At 31.1% G+C, this 14,310-nt stretch overlaps 1 protein-coding gene across 1 annotated transcript in view; it reads right to left on the reverse strand.

Annotated features, from left to right (window-relative positions):
• The window catches only part of nord, an 88,542-nt gene that overhangs the window by 16,904 nt on the left and 57,328 nt on the right, over positions 1-14,310 (reverse strand). The window contains exons 3-4 of the mRNA XM_014429814.2: positions 8,974-9,089; positions 7,922-8,150 (exon numbers count right to left, since the gene is read on the reverse strand). Of these exons, the coding sequence (XP_014285300.1) occupies positions 7,922-8,150; positions 8,974-9,089 (345 nt within the window). The remainder of the gene's footprint in view (positions 1-7,921; positions 8,151-8,973; positions 9,090-14,310) is intronic.

The raw sequence follows: 14,310 nt of genomic DNA on the forward strand, positions 1-14,310 counted from the left end.
AACACATTACAAAAGATTGATCTACATGACTGTAATAAGGCCAATCTGGACATATAGAGTTGGGGCTTCACTAAATCTTCGAATTCCTCTCGTATCCCTTACAATCCAAAATCCTTCGTAAAATCCTCAATGCTCCTTACTTTGTCACAAATAAAATCATACATAAAGACCTTAACGTTCCCTATGTAACCGATCTAGCCCGAGCCAGATGTCAGTCCTTCCATTATAAACTCTCTAACCATTCAAACCCCCTAGTTTCTAATCTTCCATCCTCTTCCATTCCTGACAAACCTCCGAGGCGCCTGAAAAGAAGATGGCCACGAGACCAGCTAATGTAAAATGTCATTAGAGTGCTATCAATGGGTAGTTTCTCTACACGCCTGTAACACTCCAATTTAACTTAGATCAGATTTACTAAATGTATTATAATGTACGTAGCAATAAATAAATATTAAAAAAAAACAAAAAAAAACTATTTTTTTGGCAATTTTTCTTTATAAATGATATGACTTTGAACGCTAATATTTATTATTCTTAATTGTATCATTGTATTATTATCATATAATAAAGCAGTATTTCAATGTGAAGTAATAAAAATCAAATAATTAAATTTTAATGAAAACCTTGTTGTGAAATTTGTTAAATCGGCATCGAACCAATCAGCCCTACAAATATATTTATTAATTCTACGATAAAATAATTATATTGATGGATTTCTTGTCAAAGGCTGAGATTGTGTAATGGAGGATCTGAAAGACCTGGGGATCGGACAGTAGAGGCGATTCCTTTAAATAGACCGCGGTTCTAAATAGAACTGTCCAGTAGGAGCTGCCGTTTGTTTGGAGCCAGTTTGTCACGTATTATGTTGGATCAGCGAACTACACTCTGTTTGTTTACAGGAGACCTCCTCTCTTCGTGCCAACCTAGCCCAAGTCCATCCTTGAAGCCTTTCGTTTCCTTATGAGGGCACTACTCGATATAACTCCAAGGATGTGCTGTGCTAGTGGAACCATTTAGTTGCAATTCGGTTGTAGAGAATTTAATTACCTTTCAAGTGGATATATAAGTTATGAGTTGAGAGCAAATAAAGTTAATTTTCGTCTCAACTTGGCCTTTTTTTTGGGCGATTGATTCTGTGCTCATAAAATTAAAAGACTTTAGGTTAGTTCCATCAATAAGGATAGAACTTTCCGGCACTACAGTAAACAGAAAATAAATTTTTCAACAAGTGAAAAAAACGTCAGTACACCCTGTTTACAACTAATCGAGGCGTCCCACACAGAAAGACCAAAGACGGAAAATGCGATTTTTTTTTTTCGTATTCAAGTAGTTTTAAAACGCACAAATCCGTTGATGATCGCTCATCGAACACTTGCCTCGATTCCAATACATTTCTTACCCAGCAGCGGCAGCAAATAAAAACAATAAACAATAAAAAATAATATTCAAAGCAGGCAGATGAACGGCCCGACCTATTGTGCCCAAACACAAATTCGACTATAGAATCCGAACTTTGTCCCCTTTTTTTTTTTGTATTTTTGTTTACTCCTCTGCCTGGTCATTTCTGACATCTATTCTACTCTAACCATGGTGGGGGGTTCAAGTATACATTTCATAGGACCGCCATGAAATAAAAGTCGACCGATGCAGGCCGGATTTGAAACCGTAGCAGCAATCACGATGTTGCGAATGTAGTCGCCTTAACAGACGGCCCAAATTGTTTCTTTATGCCTAAAACGTAAAATGCGAGTGAAAATTTTCTATTCTGATAATTTTTTTTAATTCCTTCATGGACGGGAGCAAAAAAATGGCCTCTTCTGGTGAATCAAAATTATCTTCCTACCCTTGTTACATCTTAAAAGTTTTGATTAAAAAATAATGTATGAATCTCATTGTCATCTCGTTTTCGCCGTCAAGAAACTAAAGGAACAAACGTGAATCTAAAAACTTCAATGGTGACTGACTGGCTTTAATGAAAACCTTTGATTTTTAGATTAAAAAAATCTTTTTGTTATCAATATTTGTAACAGATAGTAGTTAAAGAAGTGATAAATTAGTGCTTAACGATGTATTTCCCAAAATTATGCGGTAAGGTAACTTTTAGTCATGGTTTTCTACCATTCCCTACTCATACTCATGTTGGCAAAGATTTTTTACTTATAAGATCTTTTGGGGTCCTGAATTGGTTTCTTTGATAGTAATTAGCATTTTTTATCACTCTCTTTCGGTACATGCTTATTTTGACTTGTAAATAATATATCCATAAAAAAAAAAGGTACAGGCTCATAAAGATTCTGAGTAAAAGGAACTTCGGACATGATGGAGTTATTGTGAAATATGGGGAGTGTGAGACTTGTCATATTGTGCTGGGTGGTTGCTGAAATTTATGCTTGGACCGTCCTTTAATTATACAGATTGGCCTGGCAGTAAACTCGGCTCAAACCCAAAGAGGTTGGTAATACCCACAGCAAAAACTTCTTTTCAGGTGACCATCAAAACCTCATTGTATTCCCGGAGGAGCTCCGTATGCTCTCTACGCTCGTCTTCTTTTTTCACCTGTTCCACTCACCGGGTGAGTCTTCCTTATTGGCTCAATAAGAAAGGAGCGATTCTCCTATCTTTCCCAACTTATCTTTTGAATTATTTTCGTATCATATTTTCGAAACGTATCTTACATATAGGGGAGATATGTACACCATGGGCTACCTTAAAAAAAAAGAATTACCAGGAAAATTGAGTTTTTGTGCTAACAGAAAGATGTCTGCTCTGGGGAAATCCAGTCTACATGACTTTACTTGGTTTGATGATTTTTACTCAGAAAGATATGTATATTCACTCAAAATCATTTAATGTTTTATATTTAGTAATCTATTAAGCTTATAATGAATGCCAGCTCTAAGCAATATACTTTAAAACTTTTCTAAAAATTTAATCCAAAAAGGTAATGTTATATCATTGTACCATGGGTCACTGCTACATATTCTACCTCAGGTATAAGTAAAAAATCAAACATAACGTCCTCTATAATTTAAACAACTTCCCTACGTGTTTTTCTGGATTTGAGATACATTAATTCTTAATGAATGGACTATAGTGTATGTAATGTTTGACAGAGAAGCTGTATCAATTTTTTTAATGTATTCTAAATTATATCTAAACACAGCTATTCATTTATTTGGTGTTATTAGTTAATCAATAATAAATATAAGCCTCACTTATATAAATATGGCCAAGGTGCGATTACATTAATTTCTTTTTAAAAATAAATTTCCTTCATAATGTGAAGTTAAAATATTTAAAAACTAATGGAAGATTATTGACTGACCGTGTGTATTTTGTAAATATCTCTTCTCCCTCTCTATTATGTATATTACCATTTATTTTTTACCTAATTTAAATTTTTTTTTCACAATGTTTACTTTAAAATTATTCTCGTTATTGTGGCGTGCTAAACTGCCATCCCCACTCCTCCCAATACAAACGGCTCACTCTGACTCTCGTCAAAACAGGTATGAATTCTGTCGCATCATTTGATTTTATTCTTTTCCTTTTTCATCTCTTAATTTGTACTTTCTTTAATATTTTTTCCCTTATTTTATCTCTTATCTATCTGTTACTATTACCCTTTTTATTTACTGTTTACAACCTTTAATTTTTCTTATTATATTTTAATTTTCATTGTATACCCCTGTTATTTTCCACTTATGTTTTTTCTTTTTTTTTTTTTTTTGTAACTATGTCAAGTGTTTGTATCTTTTTTAGCCCTGACGAAGACGTTGGCTTAATAAAAATAGTATAATCATTTACTATTTGAGTTTTTTGACCGCACCCGGACCATATTCCATTCATTTAAAAACTAAGCAAAGCATCTTCAAACCATGCCTAATTACGCTCTATTTATAACTTTTAAAAATTGTTATTTTACAAGCGTTACAAAATTATTACGTTATATGAAAAACCTATTTTTTTAACAACTTGTTGAAAACTGAGTTTACACAATCTTGTTGAAATACAAAATTAGGTAAATGTACTTGTCGTTCAAGGTCTATAGCAACTTAATGAATTTTTTTTTTTTATTATTGAAAAAAAAATAAGGAATAAACCCAATTTTAGAATAAGTCGTTATTTTATTGATGACAGATATTTCAGTTTTATTGGTCTATTTCTTAATGCCTACAAATATTACCGACTACTTTAGGTTAAAAATAAATTAATTTGCCAATAATTCTTTTCATCAATAGAAATTTAAAATTGTATTGCCATTCGTTGGGGAGCGGCGTGGCATGGCACTGTGCTATTAACTCGAAAGACACGGGTTTGAATCCAGCTGCAACAGATAATTATTTATTTGATTTATTTATTCTGATCAACATTACTGAAATCCATATTACGTTTTTTTTTAAAATAATTTTTAGTGAATAAAAAATCATTTAATACAATACGTAATATTGTTTCTTATTCATTAGAATATAATAACCTTGAAGAAAATGTATACTTTCTGAGCTAAGCACCAAAAATGTTTAAATTGTTAGTAACTTTTTTTTTTTGTTTTGTAATGGAGTCATCCAGATGAAGGATGACATGCATACATTGCATACCTTATTTGTAATTTTGCTATTTTATTTATTACTTATTTTATTATTGTTTTATACATTTATAATATTTATTCTATATTTATTGTATATTAATATTAACATAGTTAGTTGATTTTTTTTTAAAATTTATATTTGTTACTTAAGTATTTTTCATATATCTTCTCATACCTCTATCACTATTTTATCCATTATTCTGTTAAAGGCATATTGGACTGAAACAAAAATATGAAAGGGAAAAAGAAGAGAAGGAAAAGAAAAAAAGAGAGAAAGGAGAAAGTATGGAAAAGGAGGGAAAAAATCATGAAAAAGAAGGATAAAAACGGGGAGAAAAAAAGATAAAAGAACCAAAGAGATGAAAAAAAAAGTCATGTTCTTGAGTTATATATTACTACTGTTTATAATTATTATTGTATACCTGGCTAGGCTTACTTATCTTAAGATAAAAAATATTGTCTGATTAGACTAAAATAAGTATGCTGTGTGACTAGCAATCCAATGAAGTTTTTTATAAAGTTTTTATAAAATACAATTTGTATTTTAATAAAGTTTTTCCTCCTGGAGAAATCGGAAAAACGGAAAACCTAAGAAACTCCTGGGCCCTGTTTCATAATGAAAGCTAATAGTATTAGTTGATAGTACAAGTGTAGAAATTAGTGTGGTAATAATACTAATACTTATTTTTCTCATAATAGGGATGACTATTAGTGATATTACAGGAATTAAATATTACTAAAGTAAAAGTTACTATTGTACAAGTCAGTGTAATTGGATTAAGATAAATCTACAAGACTAATATTATTAGTTTGTACTGTATTATGAAACAGGGCCCTGAATATTTAGACCCATCAAAACCATATAAACGGTATGGCAGCTCATAAAACAAGAACAATATAATATAATGATAAATAAAAATATTGATTTCTATACATTAGATTATTATTATTTTTTTTTTATATATCAAACTTGCATTGTTCATTTTTTTTTTAATTAATCGATTCTTAACGAATAACTCCGTATAACAGAGGAAATTATAGAATTTTAACTGTACTAGGGTATAAGTATAAAAGAGATTTTAAACTAAATTGAATTAAAAGAAAAACATTAATGGTTTTGATACCATTTATATTTTCCATACTGTGAATAATTTGAACCATGTCAATAATTTCTTTAAAAACGTATCTCTCAGTGAGTGGACACCCACCACGAATAGTCAGCAAGAGAACGCGTGGAGAACTTAAACAGCAGACGGATAGACAAAATAAACAAAGATAACACATACCAACGTGCAACTAACGTGAAAACAAAAGCCGGAGGCGGACCACCAAGGTCTAATGTGTGTGTGTATTCGTAACATAATAACACAAAATAGAAAGTAAATAAAATACCTTACTTATTTTATCATTTCTTTTAAGCCATTTTAGTATTAACAAAGCATTCATCAGTGATTAGTTGCAACTTTTTTTTGCAACTTTGCAACTTTTGGACTGATATCTAGTATCTTGAAGCTGTTGAAGTGAGATGTGCTATATCTTGTTAGTATTAATGTGTAATTTTTTTTACCCCAAATGATTTTTGAATTGGCGAAACCCTTACTGGTTATTTAACCAGCTGAAATATTCCAATATAATCTATGCAATAGTTTCTTTTTATTTTTTTATGAGGTTTTACTTATAATATATTAATTTATAATTTTTATAATAAACTACTTAATTTTGGTGTTTGTTTTTTTTAGTAAGATTTATTTCATATATTATTAAATATCCCCGGTAAATATAATTCATTATAGCATTGAGGCGGATAAGATCGGCATGTAAGGTTGTAGGGCTTAGTAACGAGCGGATCCCTAAAATGGTAATAAACACTGAACCAACGGGTAAACGTCCGAGGGGAGACCGTAACGTAGATGGGAGGATTGCGTTAAAACTGATTTAGTGGAATTGGGTTTGGAGGGGCATCTCTGGAAGGATGTATGCAGAGAGCATTTGTTGGTATCGGCATCGAACCTTCGGGTTGGTTAGGCCTTTATTATAATTATTATTAAATATCAATCAAAAAGATTTTTAAAAAAAAACTTACTAACCACATCGTTTTTAATATAAAATTATATAATAATACCAACAAACTTATGACAGATTTATGTTTAAACATAGATATTTATCAATATCAAAATCTAGATCACATATATTTCACATTTTTGTAAGGATTTGGACTATTCTAATGGCCATTTTCAAATATTTTCATCTTCAACCCCGTCAAAATATTACAATCTATTTTCAAACATTCGATTCTTTCTATTTGTGATAGATTGCTTAAAATTCTGTCTCTTTAATGAGGTATTTCTTCTGGAGACCTTTATTTCTACAATGTATCAATTAGTATATTATAAAAGATATATTTTTATACTGTTAAAAATTAAATAAATTAAGAAGATCTTTTATTCATGATTGTGCAAAATTTATTATTTCTTTAACTAAATTAGAATCAAATTTAAATTACTTCATTGCTAGCATATACAAAAAATACGAAGTGAAAATATTACTTTTTCTTGTGTAAGAAATTCAATTGTATTTGAAAATATTTCAATTTTAGTAACGTTCACAATAAGACTTTTATCGCTAAAAACTCTACTGTATTTCCTATTTAACTATGTTTTGTTTGTAAAATGGAAGTACGGTTTCTTATTTGTTCTATATACCAGTGATGCGGCGAGAGGGATGCGCTGGGATTTGAGCTCTGCTCTACCCCTCACACGTGGGGGATAGAGTGGGCTCAGGGATCCTCAGGTCGATTGTGTAAATATTGTATATATTATTTTATCATTATGTTATTTTATTTATTTATTTTTCATACAGATAGTTTGATTATGTTCATCTCGTTTATTCTTTTGTTTGTATATATTTTAAGAGAGTTGTTTTTTGTTTTTTTTTATTTTTATTTATTTTTTTTTAAAATTTATTTAATTTATTTATTTATTTTTTATTTTAGTATGTATGAGATCATTCATCACTATTATTGCCCACAACTCTGTGGCAGATTGTAATATCTGTCAATAAATAAATCTATCAAAAAAAAAAAAAATGTTCTATATATTTAAAAGTTCGGTATATGCTATATTAAAATTTATTTTTCCAGTTTTCTTATTTGTTACATCATTCTGATTTTCAGCTATTAATTAATAATTTTAAATACGATATTGTATATTTTCAAACAAATTCAATTATATTTTGAAAGATCTCCAAGATAAATTATTATAAGGAAAATTCCAGGGTTTTAAAATGTACTACGGGGTAGAAACAAGTTGGTATCCCTCTTGAGATTATACTCACGTCCGTTGCCACCTGACGAAGATCTGCCCCTGAGTCCTCCTGTTGACGAGATGCAGCCTGGAGACAGGCCTCAACTGGCTGGGATGGCTGAGGTAGGTCACGTACAGCTGGACCCAAGCCTCCTGCTGTACCCTTAGCTGTACAGTGTACAGGCCCTTGTATGCTGGAGACAGGACCCTCACTGTGGGACCCTCTTCGGACGGTCGTAACACCTCCCCCGCCTCCTCCACTACAACAATACCATCTCAAAAACAGGCACTAGAGATAAAAATATTTAAAGTAAAATTACATATTATTATCTACTGGCTACTATATACAACTTGTCTCCTGGAGTGTCCTTCTACAACTCTGTTCTACTACTCTCTAGAATAATGTCTCTTTTCTCAAACATCATATTTCTTATACACACTAAAATCATCAACAAGTGGGAAGAAGAACTAAGGTATGCCAAGAGTATGCCGAAGAGGACTAGGGGAGGAATGGAAGGAATAATCAAAAGAGATCGCTATCGTTTTAGGATTAGATCTTAGCGTCAAACCAGCAGGAAACGTTCTAAGAGAAAACGTTTTAAGGTGCTTTGTATAAGTTGAAAGACGCAATCTAGTGACAAGTAGATGAACTATAAGAAATGGGGTAAATACTGCATGGTTAATGTCGCCTCCAAGTGATAGAATAAATAAGATTCAGTAAAAAATTCAATAGAAATTAATATTAGGTTTAATTTTGAAAGAAATGAAACACTTGAAACAATGATTATGATTTACTAGGTTTGTTCCACTAAAAGGATTGATAAAAAAACTGGCGGGCGAAAACCTGCACTGATGCATGTACCCGTTTTCTGACTGTCCAACCTATCGTTAGGGTAAGCCTAAGTAAATTGCCAACTTTTTTATTCAGGGGTAAGGTTAATGATGGATGTAAATGCAAGGAGTCTTCTTTTGGCACTGAGATATTGGATGGATGTGTTGTCAAATCAAAGAAAATAGTTCAATCCAGAACTTAACCTGCCTGACATATGAATGAGGCTTAAATGATTAATTTGAAAATATTACCTTTTCCAGTCTCATTGGTATTCCTGACAACTATGTCCCATGCTACCGGTGCGGTACAAGGAGTCACTGTGAAGCTGAGGATGGAAACTTCCTCTTGTTGAAGTAGGTAAAAGAAACTGGAAAAATAACAAAATGTAATCATTAGTTATACAATTTTTTTTTTAATCCCTCCTACCAGACACACACAAACTAATCTTTTGTTTTCTAAATAAATGGCAGAATAAAAACATATAAAGGAGACGACAACTATATATGTTTAACTTACGATTTACCGGATTGAAAACTTCAATAAAAAAGAAGAGAAAAGAGTATGAAATGAAATTTATGAAGAGAACTCAAAGACTAATTTATTAACGAAGTCTGTTCTCCTAAACATATCTACATTCTACAGCTCATATGTCACTCGATCAGTTGATATAGCCCTGTTAGCTGACTTCGCACAGTAACTCCCCCACCAGTTTACGAACAATCCTCGTAAACTCTATTATGTACAGAAGAAATACAACAATAATAATAATAACAGCATTCTATGCAAAAGAATGCAAATCAATGCACCAATAGTTCACTATGACGTCATAGTGAACTATTGGAGTACATGTTTCATTTGGTATCTATTTTTGCAAGTATTGCTATTATTTAGTTCTCCATAAGCTTTTAGTTTGTATAAGTCTTGTTCTTTCTCACCGGTTGCAATATTATTTCTAAAGGCAAAGGAAAGCAACTAATGACAACCATTAAACATTTTTAATTACTACAAACACGACGAACTTTTTTTCTTCTAAGGCAACACAAATTTCCGAAGAGACTTTGTATTAAGGACATTAAAGACGGAGGCGGAGTATATGGATTGTGGTGGGACCACAGGGGATGTACAAGACAGGAAGGTCTATCAGTCTTGCTAATGTAATGGGCAGTGGTAAGGTATCATCTGTTATTGTTATTTGTGGACCGGGGTTGAGATAAGTAGCCCCTGCCACCTTGATAAACTCCCCCGATGGCTAGCCTAGATATCCGGAAACCTTACACTTAAATATATCCTCCCATCTTCTCTTTGGTATTTAGCAATCTGTCCCCTGGAATATTTTAGCCGATTAAGAACCATACTGTTCTCTTTGATCATTAAGTGCCATCGCGACATCTTTAAACTTTCACTTAGGGCAAGTACGTTGAAGCCTTTGAGTTATTAATAAACGCCATTTCCCATACATACGCTATACGTCCGGCAATCACTAGTCTAAAAAAAACAACAAAAGAATAAGGAGAGAAATAGATCATCATGTCGAACAACAAATAATAATCGATTTTTTCTCTGTACTGTTAAATTACAGAGAACCAATAAGACAACTACGTCACAACGAACAATCAAAACTACATTAAATATCAATAAGTTGGTGATTTCAAACAAATCTCTGATAAAATTTAGTTTTAAACAAACACAGAGGGCGTTAAATACTACCATATAGGTTCACTCCTACCTCACGTCTTCTGAATTTTTTTATAATTATGATTACATAGAAAAAATAATTCTTCTTTATTTGATACACTACAAAATTTAGTAAATATTTTAATCATGACAAAAATGAATTATTGGTACATATAAAACATAAAAATGAAATTTACGTCGAGTAAAATATATATATATATATATATATATATGTATGTATATGGAAAGGTAAGGTAAGTGGTAAGGAACTGTGCTACTAACTCCAAGATCACGTGTTCAAATCCGGTTAAGGCAGATAATTATTATCTATTTCGCTGCAGCTGTTGAGTCAGCCCTCCGGGATGCAACCAGAATCAGAAAGAAGGTATTCTGAACAAATCACCTCCTTACTGAACCGTTGGTTGTCTAGTAACAGTACCTTACAAAGTACTGCCTGCATCCCTGACCCAATCATCATTTGTAGCAGTTCAATTTTTTTTTTAAATTTGTACATTAACAATGAATGGCCAGTTCTTCTTCAGCGTACCTGACTCTAGAAATCCCAATGGAATGGACTGTTTAATGATATTTTCTCGTAGATAATCAAATTTGAAAACAAATTTATTCTAGCGAAAATGTCTATCTTATGGTTTCTGATTTGAGTGTTAATACATTGTGTTATAGAGTGGGCTCAGGACTTTTTCAGACGTCGATAGTATAAATATTGTATATAAGAGTGTAAATATGACTGGAGATTATTTTATTTTTTTTATTTATTATTTATTGTACATTGTTCGATCATGTTCATTTTTTTTTATCCTTCTGTTTGTATATATTTAGAGAGAGATTTTATTTATTTTTTATGTATTTTTTTTCATTTATTTATTTATTTTTATTCTTATGGTATTTTAGTATAAATGTAATCAGTTACCACTATCACTTATTGTCCAACAATGTTGTGGCAGATTGTAATATTTATCAATAAATAAAAATTAAAAATAAATAATACTCTGGAAAATGACCTTTCTTTTTTACTTATTTCGTTGCAATTTCTATTTATTTATTTATTTTTTTTGTTAACTTTAAAGTAATAATCAATAAAAACCCAAATGAGTTTGAAGTTAAAATAATTGTTTCAGGTAAATTACAAAAAAAAATATAATTTTGTGCAAAATGTTTATTTTTTTTAAGGATTTATTCCTTAAGAATGCTAGGGCAAGCATCGTTTTTGGTTTACGACATACTACTTGAGCTAATTAATAAATTATAGTACTTATTCGACACAGAATTTAATGCAATTTAATTTTTTTTTTCGCATGAATGCAGTATTTAATAGTTATAAATAAAGAAAAAAGACCTAATTTATTACTTTATTAATTTCATTAACTAATTACTTAGAGCCTTCCTATAAGCCTTCCTCAATAAAAGGTTTACTCTTAAAAAAAAGCATACCAGGACAACTAAATAAGAATAATATTATAGACAAAATATTTTTCTAATCACTATAAATTTAATTACGTAATTAAATAAATATCGACTCATTAAAATTATTAATAATTACAATTATAATTAGCAGTAATAAAACTTGAAGTTCATTGCTGGCTATACCCGGCCTCAGGCCCAGACAGCCGGCCCAGACGAAGGGAGATGGATGCACCGGATTGCAGCCATCTATTTCAGGCTGTGACCGAGTCTTGCCAAAAGCTGAAAGGTACACCGCCCCTTAAATCCCACTTTATATTAAGCCCTCCAGCGTCCGCTTCCTTTTCGCTTTTACGATAGCTCCTTCAATATGTCGTCTGTCTGCGAATCGAGTAAAATAAATAATCCACATAACTCCCTCCAAGGCATCGTAAAAAGGGATACAGAAAGCTGTGGAAATGCAGATCAGCCGCAAATCTCTAAGTTAAAGCCAACTGAATTTGTATTCAGTAATAATCGTGCAACATTAACTATATATATTTAATATTTTTTTACTGTTACTGATATACGTTTTTGAGGATCTTGAGATTCAGTCAATAATAAGTAACTATATTTTTATCGGTGTTTCGAGATTTTCATATTCATATTCTACAGGAGAGAAAAACAGTTTAAAAGAAAAATTTGCTTAATATTATTAATTAAGATTAATAAATAGAAATATTATAATTGTAAAATCACTGATTGACTGTTATGTTTACATCATTTACATGTATCTTTTTTAGCCCTGATGATTCCCTGCAACGTGGGCCGAAACGCTGGGCTCATAATCAATAGTTTTATTTTTTTCATTAAACTTTTTTTTTCAAAGTGGGGTGATTGCCAGATTGTTCTCAACTCAAGATCCTTATAATAAATAAATTTAAAAAAAATTAAAAAAACCACCGTGCAATATTTCATATTTTATTTTACATTATTCATTTATAGAACAAATCAAAAGGTTATCTGCTTTAAATTGTTCTGACTTTATCCGGAGTTACAGTGTTATACACATGCTTTATATAACACAAAAATAATACTGTGTATACAAAAAATACAATCTGAACTACAGAATAAATGTAAATTACAATTATACAATTTGAGCAATTAGTAGTATAATTAAATGATTAGAATTGTTTTCTATAATAACCTTTATAATGGTTTGGTACACCGTTAAGCGGACTGAGTTATAATTTTAAAAAATTTTAACTTAAAATTATATACCTACTACAATCCATGAAGGGTCAAGAGTTCAGTATTTTGTAAGGAAGTACTGTTACTAGACCAATGGTTGCGCAAGGAGGTGATTTGGTCAGGGTCATGCTCGACAGCCAGATTTTTACCAAATTAAGGGTTCCCAATTTATGAGGCTGGATGGACTTACACGGTTGACTCACGGCTATAATGTAACAGAAGTCATTTGTCTGCCCAGCTGGATTTGAACCTAGGTCCTTGGAGTTGCTTTACCACGGTGCACTCCCCCCGGTAATAATTATATATAGATTATATAGTATATAGAAATAAAAATAAAAACTTAAAAATGTTCACATACATGTAATTCTCTGCAATAGTTTTAATTATTCTAATCAGAATTATTTGGACTTTTTTCTTTTATTTATAGTCTCTATTGTCTAAGAGATTAAAAAAACGATATTTTCCTCCTTTATGTTCTTAAATGGTCGAGATCTGAGCAAATGAAACCACTAATTAGCCGCCATTTTGAAACCTATGTTAATATCCGGTTCATAGGATTATCATAGAGTGCTTTTCGTATCTTGAAATGTAAAATCTCAAATTTCGGGTTTATGATTCATCTTCTAATTGTTTCAGTAAAAAGGTTAAAAACCCATAATATATAATAAATAGAATTTTAAATCTTCATTTTATTATTACGATATATCTTATACTAATTAATCTATTCAGTTTCATTTTGCTATTTTTTTATTTTCTTGTTTTACGTGCTATTTGTATTGATATTCCAGTTTGCCATATTTTATTATTATTATTATTTCAAATTAAATTGTTAAACATGGCCATATATAAGAGACGGCAATGAGTTTCGTCATACTACGGGCAAGGCATCTGTTACTGGTCATTACGTTTCGAGTTGGGGTAGGCTCCGTGGCGCTGTGTTCTGTGTCCACTTGAGAAGAAAGCAAAACAGAGAACTCTTTGGATGCTCTCTGAGTCATCCGCTGGGATTTCAATGTCAGAGAATAGCCGTTTTACTCCAATACGAATGCCTATCAGAAAATTAAAAGACTAAAAAAAAAAAAAGATTTTTTAAAATACTATATTTAATTACTAAATTCAATAACTTTCCTATTAAAAACAACAAAAGGTTAGATTAGATTATCGCCAAAAAATAAAAATAAATAAATACATTTTTTTTAAAAAAATGTATTCAATGTAATTTACAACTGTACAAAATAATACAATAAGTAAATATGTTGTAT

Source organism: Halyomorpha halys, unplaced genomic scaffold (genome assembly GCF_000696795.3).
Source record: "Halyomorpha halys isolate HHAL.00 unplaced genomic scaffold, Hhal_1.1 Scaffold36.1, whole genome shotgun sequence".
Classification (NCBI taxonomy): Eukaryota; Metazoa; Arthropoda; class Insecta; order Hemiptera; family Pentatomidae; genus Halyomorpha; species Halyomorpha halys.